General features: G+C 56.2%; 1 protein-coding gene across 1 annotated transcript in view; it reads left to right on the top strand.

Moving 5' to 3' along the window:
• COL17A1 (collagen type XVII alpha 1 chain) overlaps positions 1-19,600 on the top strand; it is an 85,605-nt gene extending 66,005 nt beyond the window's left edge. The window contains exons 28-59 of the mRNA XM_082722601.1: positions 217-270; positions 525-560; positions 1,034-1,069; positions 1,715-1,777; positions 2,927-2,962; positions 3,228-3,299; positions 4,063-4,089; positions 5,017-5,052; positions 6,858-6,893; positions 7,138-7,218; positions 8,738-8,773; positions 9,298-9,375; positions 10,271-10,324; positions 10,453-10,494; positions 10,649-10,702; positions 11,355-11,414; positions 11,726-11,752; positions 12,028-12,060; positions 12,147-12,212; positions 12,511-12,561; positions 13,037-13,162; positions 13,905-14,042; positions 14,537-14,602; positions 14,934-15,038; positions 15,368-15,457; positions 15,562-15,672; positions 16,123-16,269; positions 16,512-16,871; positions 17,684-17,821; positions 18,057-18,119; positions 18,279-18,359; positions 18,704-19,600. Of these exons, the coding sequence (XP_082578727.1) occupies positions 217-270; positions 525-560; positions 1,034-1,069; positions 1,715-1,777; positions 2,927-2,962; positions 3,228-3,299; positions 4,063-4,089; positions 5,017-5,052; positions 6,858-6,893; positions 7,138-7,218; positions 8,738-8,773; positions 9,298-9,375; positions 10,271-10,324; positions 10,453-10,494; positions 10,649-10,702; positions 11,355-11,414; positions 11,726-11,752; positions 12,028-12,060; positions 12,147-12,212; positions 12,511-12,561; positions 13,037-13,162; positions 13,905-14,042; positions 14,537-14,602; positions 14,934-15,038; positions 15,368-15,457; positions 15,562-15,672; positions 16,123-16,269; positions 16,512-16,871; positions 17,684-17,821; positions 18,057-18,119; positions 18,279-18,359; positions 18,704-18,756 (2,456 nt within the window). The 3' untranslated portion in view covers positions 18,757-19,600. The remainder of the gene's footprint in view (positions 1-216; positions 271-524; positions 561-1,033; positions 1,070-1,714; positions 1,778-2,926; positions 2,963-3,227; positions 3,300-4,062; positions 4,090-5,016; positions 5,053-6,857; positions 6,894-7,137; positions 7,219-8,737; positions 8,774-9,297; positions 9,376-10,270; positions 10,325-10,452; positions 10,495-10,648; positions 10,703-11,354; positions 11,415-11,725; positions 11,753-12,027; positions 12,061-12,146; positions 12,213-12,510; positions 12,562-13,036; positions 13,163-13,904; positions 14,043-14,536; positions 14,603-14,933; positions 15,039-15,367; positions 15,458-15,561; positions 15,673-16,122; positions 16,270-16,511; positions 16,872-17,683; positions 17,822-18,056; positions 18,120-18,278; positions 18,360-18,703) is intronic.
• Positions 19,601-21,539: the final 1,939 nt, after the last annotated feature.

The following is a 21,539-nucleotide window of genomic DNA, read 5'->3' as shown; positions in this document are numbered from 1 at the left end:
CCCCACCCGGGGCCTGGTAACACGGGCCGGGAGCTGGCCCCGGACGAGGGAGCAGGGATGTGGGGAGGCATCTGCAGAGAAAGCAGCCCCCAATGTGGCCCCAGGGTGCGTGGGCCCCTGCGTGTGCACATCTATGCCCATCTGTGCCCATGTGCACACCCTTCAGCCCCAGAGCTGGGCCCCCTCATCTGCCTGTGGGGTTTCCTTCATTTGCAGGCCCAATAGGTCCCCAAGGGCTCCGAGGGGAAGTTGGACTTCCTGGTATCAAAGGTAAGCTTGGGAGAGGACCTGGAGGGGGAGGGGACATCGCCCTGTAGATGCCACTCGCTCAAGGAGGAGCATCTGGGGGGCCGGGAGGGTCTGGCAGCTGTGACCAGTGGCTAGTGTAGGCTGACAGGTACGTGAGCAGAGGGGAGGTCAGCATGGCGGGAGAGCCTGTCTGCACACACAGACCCTGCCCTTTCTTGGTCACTGCTCCTCCCCACTCAGGGCTCTTTACACAGAATTGTCTATTATCTTTTCAGGTGACAAAGGACCTCTGGGGTCCCCAGGACCCAAAGGTACGTTACTGCTGCTCAGACAGGCCTGTTTCCTGACTCCTAGGAGCTCAGAAGGGACCCCTGCCTCAGAGTCTGGGGGGGTGTGTGAGGGCACATTGCAGCCCAGCCTCTCACCTAGGGACACTGAGGCAGGAAGAGGGGAAACAGCCGCCATGTCACAGCACTACGGTCGGGTGGTCCACAGGGGGCCGGGATACGGGGTTGAGGCATGGGCCCTGTAGTCTGGTTCTCCTCGTACCTGTGGCACCCACTTGAGTGCCAGTAGGGCTGGGGGCTGTCTGTGGGTGACCCTGGGGGGAGGGCAGGCTTGCTCCTTTGGTTCACCAGTGCCCAGTCCTCACCATCATCCTCCTGACCGAGGCTCGTGGGCACAGAACTGCTCGACGCTGAGGTTCTGTCTCACTGAGTGAGGGGGTTTTCCTGGCTCCTGACTAATGCTTCTGCCACCCTGCCCTGCCCCGTGTTTGCTTCAGGTGACCAGGGAGAGAAAGGACCCCGAGGCCTCACAGGTCAGTCTTGCACAAGCATCTGCTGTGATCCATTAAAGACTTCTAGCAAATCCATTGGGCCCTGGAGGCCGAGAGAACCACAGGAGCATGAGACAGAACCTCTGTCTAAAAACCTCCAGAAAACCTGTAATCTAAGAAAACAGAACAAAAAACAAGAACACAAGATAAAATAGTGAAGGGAGTGGAAGCCAGCATCATAATGTATGCGTAGTCCAGATGGAAAACATTTGGAACAAAAAAGGGAGTTTCTGGTTGTCTTGGATGATTTGGGGGGGATCCCGTGGGGACAATGACACTCTTCCCAAAGTAGAGGCTTGGGAGCCTCTCATCCACTTACCCTCCTGCCACCTTGAATGATGGAAAACGGAACCCAGAGCAATGGTGCTTTGGCTGCAGGGGCAGCTGTGTGGGGCCAGGGAGTAAGCTTCAGCCCCGGCATGGCTCTGGGCCTGTCTACACCCACCTGGGGACCCTGACCATCGCCGCTAAGCAGAGGCTGTGTCCCCAACCCCTGTCGGTCACCTCAAGCTCCCTGGCTGGGCAGATGGCGGTCTTCGGGGAGGGTGGGGAGAGAGGAGCGTCCTGTAGGTGTCTAGCACGCATCTCTTGGAGGCCTCCAGGCAGCTTGGCCTGTTTCCTTTGCAGGTGAGCCGGGCTTGAGAGGCCTGCCTGGTGCTGTGGGTGAGCCCGGAGCCAAAGGAGCAGTCGGTGAGTGTCTCAGAGGAACCGATGCCATGGGTCATGGCCGCAGAGCTGAGTTCCTGCTTCTGGAGCTGCCTCTCCTATTCCCCAGTCTGCCGGCCCCTGCCAGAGGGCCTGTGTGCAGGTCGCTGCTGGGCCCGGGCAGTCGTCTCTGGGTTTCTCACTCCTGGGGGGTGAGTGGCCCATGTACGCTGCTCCGTGCCTCTAAGCCTCTCTGGCCACTTGGGAGGACAGACGAGTATCGAGGTCCTCTGGGACCCGCAGCGTTGCAGGCCCCGGCCCTCCAGAGCGGGCGTCCCGGCCAGATCCGGGGCTTAAGCATTCTTCCGACGCTTAGCAAAGTGCTTGTCAACCAGGACGGGGAAGCTGGCCACCAACCCTCCAAGGGGCATTTAGCACCAAGTCCCAAAATGGTCTGAGCTCCACCAATGGGGCTGTGGTGTATTCCCTTTGGCGTTTGTTTAAAAGCGAGAAAGCTCTGGATGCCCGCAGGCTGCCATGTGGGGCAGGTCAGATGCCTTACCTGCCAGGAGGGAAGACAAAGCTCATACAAGGTGACAGGTGCCCTGAGGTACAGAGTGCTAGGAGAGCGCTGCCGAGGTCTCCCTCCAGCCAGCGGGGTGAGGAGGGGCATTTCTTGTGGCCTTAGAAAGGAAGGAAGATTGCGTTGTGGTCAGCGTGGAAAACTCCATGGAGAGGCAACATGAGTGAGGACAGACAAAGGTTGGGGAAGAGGGGAGAAGGGGAGGGCGCCCGTTCAGACAGAGGTTAGCATAATGCCCAGAGGAGAGGAGAGCTTGGAGGACCTCGATTCCCAGGACCTTGAGGGAACGAGGCAGACATGCGCTGGGCATCTGGTGTGAGCGGAATCTCCCAGGCCCTGGGGATGCAGCAGGGAGTTGCTGACCTGTGAGTTCCCTGCAGGAAAATACACAATTCCTGGGTGAGGGGAAGAGGCCAGGGAGAAAGGGGCAGCCAGAGGGGGGTCCCAAAGATGGGGCTGCTTCCCTGGTTGGCAGCTGTGGGAGGGGCCCCGCGGGCTCTCACCTGGGAGACCACCCGCTGAGAGGCTGCAGGGCCTGCCAGGCAACTGAGGGAGGGAGGCCCCAAGTCACTCCCTGGGGTAACTGATGAGCTGTGCTTCTGCTTTCCTAGGACCCGCTGGCCCCGATGGACACCAGGGTCCAAGAGGTGGGTCACTGTCCTGCTTTCCTCACACTCCCTGCCAGGCCTGCCCTGCCCACGTCCCAGCAGGCCGTGCCCAGTCCCCCGGATCCTCATGCCAGCAGGGCACGCATCATGTGGACCCTGCAAGGACCAAGTCTTACTCCCCTTCTCCTTTCTACCTGCTAGCAAGTTCCTCAGTAAAATTCCAAAAAACCAGAGGCTCAGATATGCTGGCTGCTTCAGCTTTCCTAAAAGGAAAACCTTTCGATGTTGCTCATGCTCTCTGCAGGTGAACAAGGTCTGATGGGGATGCCTGGAACCCGAGGACCACAGGGGCCTTCTGGAGACCCAGGAAAGCCAGGTAACAGAGTGGGAAGAGGGAGCCACAGCCCTGTGTGCGTGTGTGTGTGTGTGCGCGCGCGCATGCGCGCATGTCTGTGTGTGTACACACCAGTGCGTGTGCCTTATCCCATTTTCCTCCAGCATCTCAGCTGTCACAGCACCAGCTCTGGTGATCTGGACAACAGAGATGGACAACTGACAGATTAACAGAAAATGAGTTCTAGGCAGGAACAAGGAATGTCTTAAAAACTGCAGAGTTTAAGGCCATTTCCATCCATACTCTGCTACTCTGAGCACCCCTGTCCTTCTCCCCTCTGGCCATCCCTGGGCCCTCACCAGATACCCCCCAGTCTGAGAAGAGGGGCCATTGTTAGGATTTCTGCTAAAGGCCCAGTAGGCGCAAGAGCCACCAGGTCACAGGAGGTCAGACCAAAGCAAGCCAAGAGAGCTGCAAGGGCAGGGCGGCATTCAGTCGAGGGGCCTACTCCGGGCCGGGGGGCCGCCTGGCTCCTTCGGTGGGCGCTCAGATAGGGAGCACCGAGGGAGGGAATCTTGGGGGGCCAGCATGAGTGTATCAGCTTGCTGGGTTCTTGGCTCTCAGATGCCGAAGTGTGTGACCCCAAGCAGGCTAAGTTCCATCGCCTGATGGAGCAATGGTCCTGTCATGGCAAAGTCCAAACAACACTTTGTCCAGTGCTGGGAGGACCCTGGAGTCGGAGGTTGTGGCTCCTCAGCCCTCCTCCATCTCTTTCTCTCCCTCCCTCCCTCCCCCTTCTCCGTAGGTCTCACCGGACCCCAAGGACCTCAGGGTGAGTCCTGGGCCCCTCCCACCTCCAGATGACCCCTGCCCAGCCTTCTGCTTCCAGCTTTTGGCAAATGCCTCGCCAGTCACCTTGGGGTTTCCTCTCCTCCCTGCGGCCCCCCGACCCCCACAGATTGATTCAGGTCCTTTCACTGTGAGTCTTAAACACCCCAGGAACGATAAATACACACAAAACAATCCAGAAAGCCCTTGTGGAAAAGTGAAGTTAAACCATGGGCCGCTTGGGTCTGCCTGGTGCGGGCTGCAGGAGCCCCGAGGAAGCCCCAGGCACAGGAGTTGCACTGGCCCCATGGAGGCCCCCTCTCTCGCTGGCAGGGTAGGAAAGGGGGCTCCCTGCATGCACAGGCCCAGTGTCCCTGGGACAACTTCAGTGGCAGTCTGTTCTACAGCTGCGCTGGCATTTGGATTTCAGAAGTTGTCACCATGCCCAGCCCCAGCTCCTAAAGGCAATTAGGTGAAGATGTGAAGTAAAATCAAGCGGCAGGTCTCCCCTCACAAGCTGAGTGCACGGGCCTCCTTGACATGCTTGCTGGTAGAGCTCAACAGACCAAAGCAAGGTCGAAAGCAGCAGCCCAGCCCTTACTCCACTCCATGGCTGGGAAATGTGGGGACCAGGGCTGCCTTGCAGGCTATAGTGGGGCTCATAATCCAGACTGACTGGGATCCCCCAAAGCTGCATCTGCAGGCCTCTGCCTCCCTCAAGCCCAGTGGCCGCCCCATTTCCCAGAGAGGGAGAAGCGGTCAGAGCAGGAGTCCCTGAGGGGCCCCCAGACTAAAGCAGAAGGCAAAGGCAGGTGGCTCTGTAGGGGTCTCCCTGGGGCCATGGTACAGCCCCGTGGCCGTTACCGCCACCGGGGTCTGGAACTGCAGGTCCTCAAGCATTCCCACTGACTTGTTTTCCAAATCTCATCAGGACTTCCTGGTACCCCTGGCCGACCAGGAGCTAAAGGTAAGTGGGTTTTCTAGTTCAAAAATTCATTCTTTTTCCTAGTCATTTTTGCAGGAGGGAAGCCCCTCTCTGGCCAGAGTCTGGATCAACAGTGGCATCTAGTGGTTTTAGCAGAAGGCAGTGCAACTGGGGAGCCAGGGACTCCTTTCAGATCCACTGAGTCCTGAATCCTCGAGCCCCGCACGCACACCTCCTGCCTCCATCCTGCACCCTGCCTGCTAGCAGGCATCTCCAGGCCGTTGCTGGAGCAGGAGCTGGAAGGGTGCTGCCTCTCAGAGCCTTTGCATCTCCTGGCTTGCCTTTAAAACATCCCTGTTCATATTCTGTCTCCCTGGCTTAGGGCTGGTCCCCCCAGAGTGACCCTTCCCTGGGACAGGGACCTCCTTCGTCCTTTTCATTCACACAGGCCTCCATGTACCTGTGTACCCCACAACCTTTGCTAGCAGGGGAGAAACACCTCAATGCCCCTCAGAGGGCAAGGTCTAAGTTCTGACCAGAGCCAGCGTGGTAACCCCACATGCAGGGGACACTCTTGTCCTGCTCCACTCCTCTGCCGTTGTCCAGTTCTGCAACCCCTAGATACCAACCCCGAGCCAGGCCAGGGATAAAGTCTTTCTTCATCTGTCTTTTTCCTGTCCCAAATCCTGACATTCCGTGGAGCTATTTTGACATGAGCAGTCACTATCATCTTGGGGAGAACCTAGGAATGAAATTACTACTTTCCAGAAACTATTGCCAGTGACTAGTTGGGCCAGAAAGTTCATTTGGGACAAATTAATGTAATTCCAAAATGATAACAGCTGGGTTCCTGCATCCCAGGCAGACTAACCTCTGGGGCTATAGATCTGTTCATGGATTGGGGATCCCTGAGGATACCAGACACCCTCTCCTTCTTGTGGGCCTCTGACTTGCTGTCCAAGAGGGATTTCAGATTCTCCTCTTGACCTTGACCGCAGGGAATGGCAGATGGAAAGTAGAGCGTGGTTCTGTGCTTCCTCAGGGTCATCCTCCTCTCGATCATGGTGCGGGTGATGGGCTTGCCCACAGATCATGGGAAAGGACAGAAGAGGCCCCCGAGGAGCTCCCAGGGGAAAGGTTTTTCTGTCCTCCACTCTGTTCACTCAGTTCCCCGGAGTCCGTCCATTTCCAGGTCCGAGAGGTGCCTCATGGAGGCAGTGTCCGGTGGTCCATAAGTTGGGAAAGTGGGAACCTGAACCCCCTTGTTGGAAGTCCTCTACCCACATGTGCATTTCCGACCCTCTCAGCTACAGGCAGGAAAGAGCTCCCTCAAGCCCCGTGTAACTCCAGCTCCCCTAGACTTTCCAGCCACAGTCTACTCTGCACAGCCTGTGACTCCTGTCCCAGGAATGAGCATCCTGAGGGGCACTGCACGGACCAGGCTGCCCCTCCCAGGCTCTTGGCCTCTGTCCCTTGGCCTCTTGGGACTCTTCCATCTGAGGCAGCTCCCAGAGAGAGCCCGAGAGGCCGGGCCTGGGAGTGGGGATGACTCCTCGTCAGCCTCCCTCCGGCCTGGCGGAAAGGGAGACTCTCCTACCTCCGAGGAGACCCAGCTGCTCCCAAGAGCTGATGTGGGCCTGGAAGCCTGATGTGGCCTCAGGGTTTCTGGCCCTGAGATTTGGGCTTAATGCATCCTGCGAGCTCCCCTGTGAGTCATTAAAATGCCTTTAGCCTAAGGGTGGGAGGCCCAGAAGTGGCTCTCACACTCGATCAGAAGCCTTGGCAATGATTTATGGAGCCACCAATTGGTCCTGGGAATAACTGTTCGCCTTTTCCTTCCCTCCCAGGGGAACCTGGAGCTCCAGGCAGGATCGTGACCTCAGGTGGGCAGCCCCGGGAGGGTGGTCCTCCTTCTCATGTCCTGGGCATCTGCCCCGGCTCTGCCTTGGCACCCTCAGGCAGCGCCAGTTGGGGCTTTTGGCAGCTGTGGGGAGGGCTCTTGGGTCGAGGTCACGGGGGCGGGTGGGGGCAGGACGCCCCAGCCTGGTCTGCCCACAGGCTGGCTGGGACCAAGCACCTCTGAGCAAGAAGATTGAGGGTCCCTGTTCATGGGCTTTCGGTTTTCAGAGGGGTCATCGACGATCACTGTCCCGGGCCCGCCGGGGCCTCCTGGAGCCATGGGACCACCAGGACCTCCAGGTGCCCCAGGTCAGTCGTTTTCTTGCTTGTTCTTCAGTGCACCTCTGAGGTTGCATTGAAGGACAGCAATGTTGGCTCAAATCCTGAACCCCAAGAAGAGTAAGAAGCCCCCTCTGGCCCAGCCTAGTGAGTGCCCATCACACCCTAGCAGGTACCCCATGCACCCGCAGGCCTTGCTTCACCAGGGCCCCCACACACCCACGGCGGTTCAGGCAGGGCCAGGACTCCCTTGGCTGAGAAGCAGCAGAGGCACAACTTGGCCCTCGTCCTTCCACCTCTGGAGCTTATGTGTGACTTCAATTTGTTGCCTTTTGGAAAACAATTGGATAAAATGCATTAAGGGCAACAAAAATGCTAGGAATCTGGGCACCTGGGTGGCTCAGTGGGTTAAGCCGCTGCCTTCGGCTCAGGTCATGATCTCAGGGTCCTGGGATCGAGTACCGCATCGGGCTCTCTGCTCGGTGGGAAGCCTGCTTCCTCCTCTCTCTCTCTCTCTCTCTCTCTCTCTGCCTGACTCTCTGCCTACTTGTGATCTCTGTCTGTCAAATAAATAAATAAAATCTTTAAAAAAAAAATGCTAGGAATCTGGAGAAACCCTCCACATTGTCCTGCCACAGTACGGTCGCTGTGCAACAACAAAGCCTTCGAGCCGTTATTGAGAAGCGCGTGTCCTTTGAGGCTGCACCTGTGTTTTTACAAGATGAGAAAAGATGCTGTAAGAAAATGAAATGCTTACAGGTTAAGGGATTATAGATACTTTTTTCTATTTTTCCAAAATACCTGTGATTGTGTTATCTATTTTATATAAAGGGGTTTTTTTGTTTGTTTGTTTTAAATTAAATACTCTCTACACCCAGTGTGGGGCTGGAACTCATGACCCTGAGATCAAGAGTCACAGGCTTTCCCGATTGAGCCAGCCAGGCGCCCCTAGGTTTTTTTTTTTTTTTTTTTGGATTTTATTTATTTATCTGACAGACATTACAAGCAGGCAGAGAGAGAGGAGGAAGCAGGCTCCCTGCTGAGCAGACAGCCCGATGCGGGGCTCAGTCCCAGGACCTGAGATCATAACCTGAGCCGAAGGCAGAGGCTTAACCCACTGAGCCACCCAGGCACACCCCCCCGCTATTTTTTAATTTAAAAAATGTTACATGTAAGTGATGTGGATGATTTAATAGAACCAATGCGTGTCTGGCTCAGCCTTCTGATTCGCTCCCTCCCGTGAGAGGAGGATACTGAGGGCGCTGCAAAGGCCCTAACCACGGCGGGGTGCGGGACGGTGGGCAGAGAGGGCAGCCCGGCCTGTCGCAGAGCCCTGGGTTCAGGAAAGGAACTCTCACAGGATGGACCACAGAGCTGGTCTCAAATTGCTTATTGCTCTCAAGGAAGCAAGCTGACCTTTTTGGGCCACTGTACTGTGCCTTGGGAGGAAGCTACGTGTCTCCCCAAGGACCTGCCCTTTCTTCAGTTCTTTCTAGAACTGTAACCCTAGAGGTGTGGTAAAGCCTTTTCTTCCCAACTTCATCTCTAGGTCCTGTGGGCCCAGCTGGTCTCCCTGGACAGCAAGGTATGTCCGTCCCACAAGAACATAGGACTGTGGGCTCAGTGGGGAAGGCTTCCTTCCCAGGCTGGACTTGGGACCCCATCTTTAAGTGAGGTGACAGACCTGCATTTGGGGAAGAGAGGTGAGGGGGTGACCTGGTGCTTCCTTAAGAGCCTCACGGGGCCTCAACTGCAAGGAGAAACACTGCTCTTCTTCCTGTGTTTCTGAGAAGGTAGGGGTCTTCCAGACAGGGGACCAAGGCTCTGTGGCCCCCAGTCAGGGTCAAGCTTGGCTATTTTATAGGTGTCACACCTCTTGTGACCAGACCCAATCACTGTGCCACTGTTGAGTGATTTATCAACACCAAAAAACGGATTTAGGAAAAGGTGGTGCAGTTCCTCCGCAGCTGTTAAGGCTGCAAACAGGAATGTTCCCAGTGGGCTCTCCAGCCCCGGCCATCACCCCTGCATGGCTCCAGGCCCTCTGGACAGAAAGCAGGGTGGGGTCACTGCAGAGGGTGCTCACGTGACCCTGTGTCCTTCACACAGGCCCACGTGGGGAGCGAGGACTTACTGGCGAATCTTTCGTGGGCAGCAGCAGCTCCATCGCTGAGGTCCTTTCCACCCGTGAGTGCCCCCGTGTTCTCTGGTGATGAGGTGACGCCGGGACGGGCGCGGGATGGGTGGTGGTGCACTGGGGGCCCACAGCAGCTGGACCAGTGCGTCATCCGGGCCCCAGTTGGGACCGGGAATGACAAGTGGCTCTGAAAGGCAATGCTGGCCTCAAAGCAACAGCGGGGCTTTTGTCAGCTCTAGAGGGTGAGTCACTGGGATGGGGCAGCTGTCAGAGGTTCTTGGGATTCTAGGGGAACTGGGGTCACATCAGGCTTCTGAAGTGAGCTGGGTGCTAGGAGAATGGCTGGCAGGAGTCTACATCCCCACTCAGTAGGGACCGGGCTCCATGGGTTCTTGGCCATAGGCCCGGCCTGGGAGGGTGAGTTCTTGGTTCTTCTGTTCCCAGAGTCCTTTAAAGAGTCCCTGCAAACATGCACTGGGCCTCCCACTTAGACAGCTGAATAGCAAGGACCATAGCCAAGCCTGGCCCAACAGTCACCGTGTGCTAAACTTGTGTCGTGGGACCTCCCTGGGTCTGCACAGGGCTCGACATAGGTCTTATGCCTCTGGTTCTGAGAAGAGCAAACAGAGGCCAAAAGAGATTGCGAACTCACCCAAAGCCACCAGCTGGAAGGAGCAGAGCAGGAGCTTGAACTTGGACTGATCCCAAAGTCTCGTACTTAGCTCTCAGGGAGTCTGCCTGCGGCCTTGGCCTGCCTCGCTTGTGAGCGAGAAGCACTGCTAGCAGAGGGGGTCCTGGAGGGCCCTGCGCAATGACTCAGAGCCGGCCTCTGGGGTGTGAGTGGGGTGCGGGGCCCTGGCACTGACGATCCTAATGAGGGGTGAGGCCGGCAGAGAACAGCCTCATGAAAGTTTCCGCTCATTTCTGTTTTTGTTCCCTCCACAGAAGGTCTTGATTTACGAGGTCCCCCAGGCCCACCTGGACCACCTGGGCCTCCAGGTGAGCATCTCGGGTCATTGGAAGGTGGGGAATTGTGGGGGACATGGCACTTAGGAAGCTGAGATCCTGTTCATAGCATAGGTCAGCTCCCCGAGTTCAGCATGGCCCCTGCTTGTTCTCTTCTGCAGGACCTTCCATTCCAGGCCCGCCGGGACCCCGAGGCCCAGCAGGTGAGAGCTAAGCTCCTTGGTGAGAGACACAAGACCATGGTGCCCAGAGCCCAGGCCTGGCTCTCAGGAAAGAGCTTCCCTGCCACTTTTCCTGGGCAGAGGGATCTTGGTCCATGACTGGGCTTTACAAAGTCTTGGTGGTTCTTTTATCTAGGAGAAGGCCTGCCGGGCCCACCAGGCCCACCAGGATCTCTCCTGACCAATTCAGGTAATGTTACAGAGTCAAGCCCTCCCCCCCCACCCCCCACCATTTTCCACCTCAGCCCTGGCTCCAGGAGTGCTGGGGCCCCAGGCATGTGGTCTTCCTGACCTGCTCACCATGCTTCCTCCTTCGGACCTTCTACCACAGGGTGTTTGCATAAACTCCATAGAGCAGGAGTTCTGCAGGTAGAACAGGAACCCATACCAGCCCAGCCACTCTGAGCGAGCCCACTAACCTGTTCGAGGGGAGGGAGCCAGTTCTGCGCTCGGGGAGCTTCTGGGCTGACTGGTTTATGACTGGGCGCCTGGTTTCTGTCCTTGGGAAGCCTTGATCTGATAAGTAGACAGGACACACCCGTGAAAGGAGATAAATGTTGACAGTGTGACACGGAAACACATGGAAATAACTTCCGAGCAAATGTTAGCCCAGAGTTTGTCCCTCATGGAAAATCCACTCCACCATCTTCCTATCCAACCATCTTTGTTAGTTTCTTCTCTCATTTTCATTTCTACCCAACCTTCCGGTTTTCCGTCTGTTTATTTATCGGTGCCTCTGCCAAGCGCGGAGGGAGCAGCTGCAGTGTGCCAGGCTCCGTGCTGGGTGCTGTGGTCGCACGAGTACCACCGTGCCCGCACTCCAAACTCCTTCTCCTCCGCAGAGACCTTCTTCTCAGGGCCCCCCGGCCCCCCGGGACCCCCCGGCCCCAAGGGAGACCAAGGTGAGTCCAGTCTCAGGGCACAGAAGGCTGTGTGCCCCTGCTTACTCAAGGGGGGCAGGAGAGGGGGGACGACCTGGGACACGTGTGTGTCCTCCTGCATCCCCTCAGGGGCTCGGCCGCTGGGAGCGTGGGGTGAGGGTCACAGTGGGTAGAAGCTTCGGCGGGGGCTGGCCTGCTGGGAGCAGAGGCACGAGGAGCCCCACGCCCCGTGTCTGCTCCAGCACAGAGCCCCAGCCCTGCCCCTACAGGCCCCCTGAAGCCACGGCACCCGGTAGGTGTGCGTCTCACTCCTGTCTCTCTCCTTCCCTCAGGCCCCCCAGGCCCCCGAGGACACCAAGGTATAGTAGAGCTGGCATCAGACAAAATGTGGGGTGGGGGAGGGTTGGGGTGGCAAAAGCCGATCCTCTGAGAGCCTTGAGCATCCTGTGAATGCATTTTGTTCAAATGCGGGCAGACGTGTGGGCGTCTGAATGGTTGGGAAGGCGGGAGCACGGTGCGTGTGCCCCTGGCAGCTCTAGGTTGGGGAGGCTTGGGAGGGAAGGGGATTGAGGGCTGGGCCTGGGGAGGAGGAGAGGAGCACAGCTGACTGACCCCTCCTCGGTGTGTCCCTCAGGCGAGCAAGGCCTCCCCGGGTTCTCCACCTCCGGTAAGTGCTAAGCCCCCGCCCCCACTGCTGCCTCTGACCGGAGCCCTCAGCCCTGGCTGACGGCTCTGTGTGGTGTTGGCTTCCAGGTTCCAGTTCCCTTGGACTCAACCTGCAGGGACCACCCGGCCCCCGGGGACCCAAGGGGGACAAAGGTCAGTGAGGCAAACAGCCAAGAAGACAGGTCTATAGGTCTCAGCGCAAGAATGCCACCCAGAGTCTGAACAGAAGGCAGGGAGCACTCATGCTCAAGGCGTGGGAGGAAGGCGAGGCTGGAGCGAGGGGGAGGAGGCCGTGAGGACCACGCCTGCCTGAGCGGAGCCTGTGGCGGCACTGCAGAAACGGAGAGACGGGCCAGCTGTCGAGTCCCATGGGGATAGACGCGGTTGGGCTTAACCAGGGCAGGGTTCCTGGACGAGGGATGCCAACAGCGCCTCTCGTTTTGGATTCCAGGTGATCCTGGGGTCCCAGGGGCTCCTGGCATTCCTGGCGGCCTCTCTCAAGGTAAGAACCAAAGGTGACCAGAGTTCTTTTCCCCTAATTAAAGCAAGGACCCCGCTTCACTCATGATTCAGTGTTGATCAGGTCTCTTCTCCACGTGCTAGGCCTCGGTGCTGCCTTGACAGTGGCTCTGAGTTGGTGGGGGCGGTAGGGGAGGCCCCCGCCCAGCAAGGTGGCTAACGACGGACAGTGAGGAACAGAACAGACACTGGGGCCAGGGGGACGTGGAGGGGAGGGAGCCTCTGGGCTAGTGAGCAGGTTGCTGAAGGGAGGGTCTGGCCTGGGCAAGCGCAACTCTGAGCCCCTTTCAGACATGGCTGCTCCAGCTCTCCCTTCCTCTTTTTGGAGGGACCCTCCTCTTTGCCACCGTCCTCTTTCTCCTGCTAAGAGAGATCCTCTGTGGAAGCAGGGTCTGCGCCCTTCTCCGACCCTCTGGTGGGCTTTTCTTAGTAGACTCAGAAGGCTTTCCTTCCTGCAGGGGGATCGTCGTCAAGCACGATGTTCGTGCCAGGCCCCCCAGGCCCCCCAGGCCCCCCAGGGCCCCCAGGCTCCATCAGTAGCTCTGGCCGGGAGATCCAGCAGTACATCTCTGAGTACATGCAGAGTGAGTACTGGGGTCTGAGTGTGTGTGCACATGCGTGTGTGCGCGCGCGTCTGCTCCGGCTGGGGCATCTCCCGTGCTTTCTAGAGCCCGGCTATTTCAGGAAGCCTCCAGTCTCCTCCTCCTTATGTAAGGAAACATGGCAGGTCCCACTGCCTGTACCAGTGCCGGGCAGTGGCAGAGGGGAGTGGGTGGGAGCTGGAGGCGGCGAACAGGGCCAGAGGGGTGTGCTTGCGTGGGCATGAGTGCGCACGTGCGTGCATGTGGCAGAGGACAGCAGTGTGTAGGCCAGGCCTAGGTCAGAAATCCACCTGCAGCCAGGACCGCATGTCCATGCGCTCCCCTAACACCCGCCTTCTCACCGCTCCCCACACAGGTTGGTCCGGTCCTCACCCACACTCACACGCTTTTCCACATGTGCACACAGCCACACACACACTTTCACACAAATGTACGCCCCCAGCCTCATCCCTGTACTCCTCATGTATGTGAGGCTGTGAAGCCCAAGAATGTGGGCACAGAGCTTTGCCAGAGCCTCATTGTCCTCAGTCTTCAAGTAGCACCCGACCCAGCGCAGGGCTTGGCCTCAGTTTCTCTGTCTGTAACCAGGGGTCTAGGCTTCCTGCTGGCCCCGTCTCGGGCTAGGTATGTGGCGGGGAGGGCATCCCGCCCAGTGCTTCAGGTCATCTCAGGGGAAGACATGCCCTCTTGGGGACAGGCTTGACTTTGCTTTCTTTGTTGGCAGGCGACAGCATTCGGGCCTATCTCTCTGGAGTTCAGGGTCCCCCTGGACCACCTGGTCCCCCAGGGCCTGTCACCACCATTGCGGGGGAGACTTTCGACTACTCAGAGCTGGCAAGCCGTGTCGGGAGCTACTTGCAGAGTGAGCCTCGCCCCACCCCTGTAATGACCTCTCCTGCCCTTGGTCACTTTGTTCCAGAGCACCCGCACTTACTTTGCCCTTCTAGATGTGGAGTTCAGTTCTGAATTCGTGGCTCTCGGGCCACTGGGATTGAGCTTCAAGAAGGGGTTGCTCAGGTTAAGAGGAGGCCACACTGCAGAGCCACTCGGAATGAGCCTTTTTGTGATGAACAGACGTGCCCTAAGGGTTTGAAAAGGGAACAAGATTGGCGGGATCTGGCAGGAGTTGGGCGAAAGCATACTCTGGAAGACAAACTTCATTTCTTACCCAACAAAACAAACACAAAACCAAAACCATCTTTGTTTTTTTCCCACGCATCCCCAATAGCCCCTCCCGCCCCCGATGATTCATTTCCGCAAATGGACCGGCTGGCTGGCCGGTCCTCGTGGGGTCGCAGCGGGGAGAGCGGGTGCTTCAGTCTTGCCGAGCGGGTAACACAGTCTCCTTCCCCACAGCCTCGGGGTACAGCATCAGCTCCTCCACCTCCATCTCCTCTGAGGACATCGTGGCTGTGCTGAAACGTGAGTGCCTGTAGCGTAGGTGGGGGCTCTGGAGGCACAGCTGGTCCAGGTCTGAGCTGAACCCAGTGAGGGCTGCAGAGGGAGGAGGTGCCCCTCCTCCATCCTGGCCCCTTGAGTCTATACTCCGGGGTACGAGGGCAGCAGATGTCCCCGTCCCCAGTGCTAGGTAACCAGCAGGTGCCTTATTGGGTACCTGGAAGCTCCCCTCTGTGGACTGAGACCCCAGAACTCTGGGGCCAGCCTGTGGGGGCGGACCTAGCTATGGCCGCGTGGTGGTGCGGGAGCCCTGTGCCCTGGGGGGGGCCCATGCCAGTGCAGCCTGTCCTTGCAGGGGATGACGTGAGGCAGTATCTGCGCCAGTATCTGGTTGGAGATTGGTCCCTCCAGTCTTTGGACTACGCCGAGCTGAGCAGTCGCGTTCTCAGCTACATGTCCAGTGAGTGTCTGCCCTCCAGGCCTGCCCCCTGCAGGCAGACGGTCAGCAGGGCCCTGGCAGGGCGGCGCGGGGGGGTGGGTGGGCGGGGAAGGCACTGAACTTGTCTGCACTGGCCCCTGATGTTCCCCTGCCAGGTGGCACCAAGCCCAGGAGGACTGGGCCGTGTTCAGAGCCATTCCCACCTGTGGCCCCAGAGCAGGTCGCCCGCTAAGCCCGGCCAGGGAAGCCAGGAGTGAGTGGCTAGGCCACTGTCCTGTACGGAGTTCACACACAACTTGCACACACTCATGCAGTGTGAATCTGTCACAACTTGGGGTCTTGTTCCTCAGGCTCTGGAATCAGCATTGGGCTTCCTGGCCCTCCGGGACCCCCTGGCTTGCCAGGAACATCCTATGAAGAGCTCCTCTCCTTGCTTCAAGGTAAGGCTGGTCAGGAGCCATCTGTCCACGTGGCTTGGGGATGGAAGGCAGAGGCCCTTGGCCCAGACCCCCCACGGACTCTGGCCTCTTCTTTGGTGTCTCAGGGTCTGAATACAGAGGCATCATTGGGCCCCCCGGGCCCCCTGGGCCCCCAGGGATCCCAGGCAACGTGTGGTCCAGCATCAGCGTGGAAGACCTCTCTTCTTACCTGCACAGTAAGGCTCAGGGAGGAGGGCAGCCAGAGAGGGTGAAGCTGTTGGGCCAGTCACCCGGTCCTCTTAAAGCACATACAGGGCTAGGTCCTGGAGAGCAACACCCTTGCTTCTGAGGTGCTTTCAGCTGTGACAAGGGGACTGGTTGGGAGAGGCCATACTCGCAGGTGCAGCCCTCAGAGGTGTCATAACAGTGTGTGTCATGAACAGAAGTGTGATTGTGTGGCAGGAGAACGGGGGGAGGGCGACGGGATTTGGGTCGAGTGAGGCTCCAAACTGGGAGTGGAAAGGCAGGTCTGAGCAGTGGCTCCCAGGTAATGCCAGGAGCCGGACCCCCGGTATTCCCTCCTCCCCTTCTTTCCAAGAGGAGCTGCACCCCTGAGCACAGGCTGGAAACTCAGCCTCCCCACTGGGCCATTCCTGACCTTTCTCTTTCTCTGGCCTCCCATTCAGCTGCTGGCGTGTCCTCCATCCCTGGCCCTCCAGGCCCTCCTGGCCCTCCGGGTCCTCGAGGGCCTCCAGGGGTCTCGGGAGCTCTGGCAACCTACGCGGCCGAAAACAGCGACAGCTTCCGGAGTGAACTGATCAGCTACCTCACGAGTAGGTGCCCCCTTCCCAGACCTTGCTCCTCCCTGGGAGAGGGCAGCCAGTGCTTGAACGAACCCGGGGGGCCAAATGCGGGGAGAGCCCACGTTCTTCCTCACCAGCACTCCTTCTCCAGCTCAAGTGCCTTGAGGTTCGCATCCTGCTTTGGGGCCGCGAAACCTTGGGAGAGGCCTCTTAACTCCCTTCCTCTCCATCCCCAGACCAAAGCCCCAACTAATGCAGCCTCCTTCCTGCAGGCCCGGATGTGCGGAGCTTCATCGTGGGCCCACCGGGCCCTCCAGGACCCCAGGGGCCGCCTGGGGACAGCCGCCTCGTGTCCATGGACGGCTCCTATAGCCGGGGCAGCAGGTCCTCCTCTCACAGCGCGTCGGTCAGCCGGGGCTCCTCCTACAGCTCCTCCATGGGCATAGGAGGATCCAGTGGAGGCTCCCTTGGTGAAGGGGGGGCCTTTGGCCTGGACATGGGCCTGGACCGAGGCTACGGGGGAGCAGCAGAAGGTGGCATGTACGGTGGTGAAGGTGGACTGTTCGGAGCTGGCTTTGCCGGAGGTCTGGACTACAACGAGCTGGCTGTTCGGGTATCTGAGAGCTTGCAACGTAAGTCCCGACCCGTAGGCCTCGGTGCTGTGGGGAGGGTGGAGGCGGGGAACCCGTGGGCAGCTCAAATTATAGGCTCCAGAAACTCACCCTCTTGTTTCTGGAATGCCTAGGCTGTGGGGACAGCACTTTTCGAATCAGATGGGCAGGGACTGAAGGCAGGAGGCCCAGACCCAATTCACTGGCAGCCTGATTCAGGAGCCCCAGGACAGGGCCTGTGCTGTGGAGAACGGGGCATGTTGGGGTCTTTGGACTTGCTTCCCCAGCTAACTAGTGTTGGTTCTGAAAAGTCTTTATGACAAGGATGGTTTCTGGTGGGGCTGAGGGAAGGTTGTTCGGTTAAGAAGTCCTCTCTCCTTGTACCTTCTCAGCACAGCTTTGCTGTCAGCAAGCCTCTGATGAAAGGCTGTGGCAGGGGTGCCTGGGTGGCTCAGTGGGTTAAGCCGCTGCCTTCGGCTCAGGTCATGATCTCAGGGTCCTGGGATCGAGTCCCGCATTGGGCTCTCTGCTCAGCAGGGAGCTGGCTTCCCTCTCTCTCTCGCTCTCTCTGCCTGCCTCTCCATCTACTTGTGATTTCTCTCTGTCAAATAAATAAATAAAATTTAGGGAAAAAAAAAAAAAAAAGGCTGTGGCAGCAGAGTCCCAGGCCAGTCCACAGTGTGGGGGGCGGGGGAGGCCGACAAAAGAGGCCAGCAGGGCTTCTCCCTTGCTGTCACCTCGTCTAGTGGGACGCTGGCAGTCTGAGGGTTCTCTTCTGTGGGGAGGGGGCCGAGGGACTCTGCTGCCTGTGCCCACACTCTGGTGCTTCACAGGTCAGGGCCTGCTGCAGGGGCTGGCCTACACTGTCCAGGGCCCGCCGGGCCAGCCAGGGCCCCAGGGCCCCCCCGGCATCAGCAAGGTCTTCTCTGCCTACAGCAATGTGACCGAGGACCTCATGGACTTTTTCCGAAGTAAGGGCAGTGCCGGGCGCTTTCCCAACACTCTGCTGCACAGTCTCACATGGGAGAAACCAGTCTCCCGAAAAACCTTGGGCTATTAACACCTGATAGGCCGAAAATCTGATAAACTCTGATTTTTTTGGGTCCCAACTCTACCACTCCCTTCCTGTGCTTCCGTGAACAAATCCCTTTACCTCTCAAGCTCTAGAATGACCGCTTGTCTGAGGCCAGTCTTCTCCCCCTGCAGCTTATGGAGCCATTCCAGGCCCCCCTGGGCAGAAAGGAGAGGTGGGCACCCAAGGACCCAAAGGTAAGTGGTGGCAGGGAAACTGCCACCAGGATCCTGTGTAACCACCCCCTCTTGCTGGGAAGCCGCCCCCTTGCCAGTGCTGTCTAGGAACCTAGGTGTGTGGCCTCTCCAGGCCCCAAGCCCTCCCTTGACTAAGCACAACCGTCTCTGCACTTCCAGGTGAAAGGGGCCCCGCAGGACCACCAGGCCGGCCTGGGCCACCCGGGCCTCGAGGGCACAAGGGAGAAAAAGGAGACAAAGGTAAGCCTTGCCTGAGTTTCTGCAGTGCTGGGAGGCTGATGCTCAGAGCAGAGCAAGTCTGAAAAATAAGGCAGATGCTGCCATCAGCATCATTTGCATAACAATGAAATGAACAGCCGGGGAGAAAGGAAAGACTGCCAATTCGAGCAGAAAAGAGCAGGAAAAGAGAATAGCTTAACCACTTGGTGATGAAATAGGGTAAACAATTTAAATACACCAAGTCTTACAAAAGAGTTCATCTTTCAAGCCTGTTTTGCAGTTGTTACAGTTGCTATGTAATTGCCCAAGCTGAAGGCCCATAGGCCACAAGATATTTAACTTCCTCCTCCTCTTCTAACTTCCAGGTGACCAAGTCTATGTGGGGCGGAGGAAGAGAAGCGTCGGCATCAAGCCATGAGCTTGGAAGAGCAGCCGCTGGCTCCATTTCCTGCAGTGGCTGATGGCGCTCGGGTCAGCATCTCTCCTAGGGCGGAAACTGGAGGCTCCCTTCCTACTGCGACAGCACAGCCAGTTAAATAGAACACCTGTGTTAGTCTGGAACATTCTCTGTATAGACATATCATCCAGTGGAAACCTGAACCATTCCACAGCATGCCGCTACAGCCGCCGCAGCTGCAGAGCTCAAGCCTGGCTGCTCTGCTCCAGCGACCTGAGCCCTGGGCTGCTTTAGCTCTTAGTTCTAGCTGCAGCCCGGGGAAGCCCAGCGCCTAGAAGTAGGCTTAGGAGTCCTTGAGCTTTGCCTAAGAATGAGCCAGAGAAGGGAAGACAGGGATGCGGTTGTTCTGGTTATCCCTGCGAGGCTGTGCTGTCTGCTCCTTCCTCTCCGTTTGTTCTGCATTCTTTAGTCATAGAAAGGAGTTGGCTAAGAAGCAACTCTTGCAACTGAAAAAATTAAGAAATTCACTTCCCCTGAAGTGGTGACAGGGTTTCTAATAGTCATTTCTCACCACATATCCTATTCCCACTTGCTTAGAAAGTCTGATTGTAGGTATGGTCTGTTTCTACAGGGGCACGCTAGCATTTAGAGAGGTGTTCTACTGAACTAGACCACAGCAAGGGGGGAGGGGGGGAGGGCAGTGAAGAAGGAAGGAAAATAGGAAACTCGAAGTTGGGAAATGGCACAGGGGACTGGGCAGAGTTGGTTTTTAAGCACTTTTAAGTATCTAAAACATGTATGTGGTCTGTTAGATGAAAAGTCATTTCAATTGCAAAAATTTCCTATTAAATTTTTCTTAATATTCTGTTTAGTGTGATCCATCTAACCAAAGTGAGAGGAAGAAATAGAATGAAAAAGAGAAGGGGAGGACGGGGGAGGGAGACAAAGTAGGAAAGAGGAATGGGGGACGCAGGTGGAGACAGAGAGGCAGGACAGGAGGAAAGACAGACAAGGAGGGGACAGACGGGAGTGAAAAAGGTAATCACATGGAAAAGAGAAAAGGAAGATGAGGAAGAGAGAGGCAAAAGTGGGGAAAAGGAGAGGGAGATAAGGAGACGAGGAAAGAATGAAAAATGAAGACAAGGAGTAAGAATGAAAAAGAGGGAAAGAAAACCAAAGGGCAAGAAAGGGAAAGATAGAGGGGAAAAGTTTGCGGTCAGCCATATACTATGAACTCTTCATACTACCATAGAAGAAAACAAAACTCTTTGTGTTTGGAACACAGATTTTTGGCATTTGTTTAGTCACCAAGATTTTAAAGGGAGACCTTGATCAACTACTAATTCACTCTGGACGATTACAAAGCATCTGAAGGTTTTCCCTGAACATACACTATTTGAGATAAACACATATGCAACAGATGGGCAACAAGATTATTTGCAATTAATGGAGTGATTTATCCTGGAACAAAAGAATTTTGATTGTAGGGTGCACATAACAATGTATGTTTGACCAACGACCAAAGCTCCCTGAAAGAAAAATGTACAAATATCAAAAGCCCCACAGAAATGCACAGTAAAATCACTCAACCTCAGAGAAGGCTACACTGGGCCAACTTGTGAAATGTGACCAGTGGTAACTCTCCACTTCTGGATCCTTAAAAAATGGGACTAAAATGAATTGACTTTCTGGGTCTACCTTCTACAAGTCTGGATAGTTTATTTTTCATGTGGTCTTTTCCAAGTACCTCACATACGATCCTGGGAAAAAACATACCATTTAGTTGTGCACTGAAAACTGCTAACAGCAACACCTGGTGAGGCACCAAACATTCTGTGTGGTCCGCTGGCCAGCTTGACCACAACCTGACCCTTACCTGCTACGAATCAGCATGGGAGTTCTACAAAATAAGTTCGTAAGACCTTGAGAATTTCAAACTTTTCACTATGTAAAATTCTTGTGTATAAATGAATGACTGCATCACACCTTTTTTTAACTGTTTAAAGGCTGAATCAAGTTATTTTTGTAATAGTAGCTTTGGGGGATCAAGTATTAGATCCCCATTAATTGGTCCTTACCTTTATATTAATCACACTTGAGCAGAGTGGTCCTTAGTTACTTTGTTTACCTTTCCAAGTTATCCAGAATCTTCAGGGTCCTATGTGCAACTGAAAAAGGGTAAAAGTCAAATTTGCTACCTTCTCTGGACAGAATCAGAAGATGGGCAGACATGAGATATGTCCTCAGCTGGATGGCGATGGATCTGAGCCTCTTGTTTCACTTAAAAAACACAAGTCAAGAATGAGCTTGATAGTGTGTGATGCTCCTGGGTTAGAAATGGACACATCATGCCTCCCTCCAGCCAAGCTGAACACTTGCCAGATGACGGTGCCTGGATCTTGTATGAATCTTGCATGAACATATCAGTGAGGAAACGAGGTTATTTTTAGAAATGAGGTCATTCGGTTAAGTGAAAATGTTTGGCAAGAAAAATAATCCATCCCAAGGGAAGAAAAATTTACATATACATACATATAAAAGTATGTATATACAGAACTATTTTAAGCACCACCCAAAGGAGAGGTTTATATGCTGAAAGACACCCCGCTCTGAGTTACCAGTAAAAACTACATTGTTGTGTGTGGTGACGAGTCAGGTAGGAATGCAGGTAAATCTAGAAGGGTCCAAAGGCCTGGAGGACTGTGAGGGTTAAAAATAAAACTAAGACCAAAAAATGCTGCAAAATGTTCTCAAGAAGGACAACGCAGTATCAAAGATTCTTAACAAAAAACTGCTTCCCAGAG

Source organism: Mustela nivalis (genome assembly GCF_964662115.1).
Source record: "Mustela nivalis genome assembly, chromosome: 2".
Classification (NCBI taxonomy): domain Eukaryota; kingdom Metazoa; phylum Chordata; class Mammalia; order Carnivora; family Mustelidae; genus Mustela; species Mustela nivalis.
The sequence above is the reverse complement of the archived record's forward strand: the minus strand, read 5'-3'. Positions and strand labels throughout refer to the sequence as shown.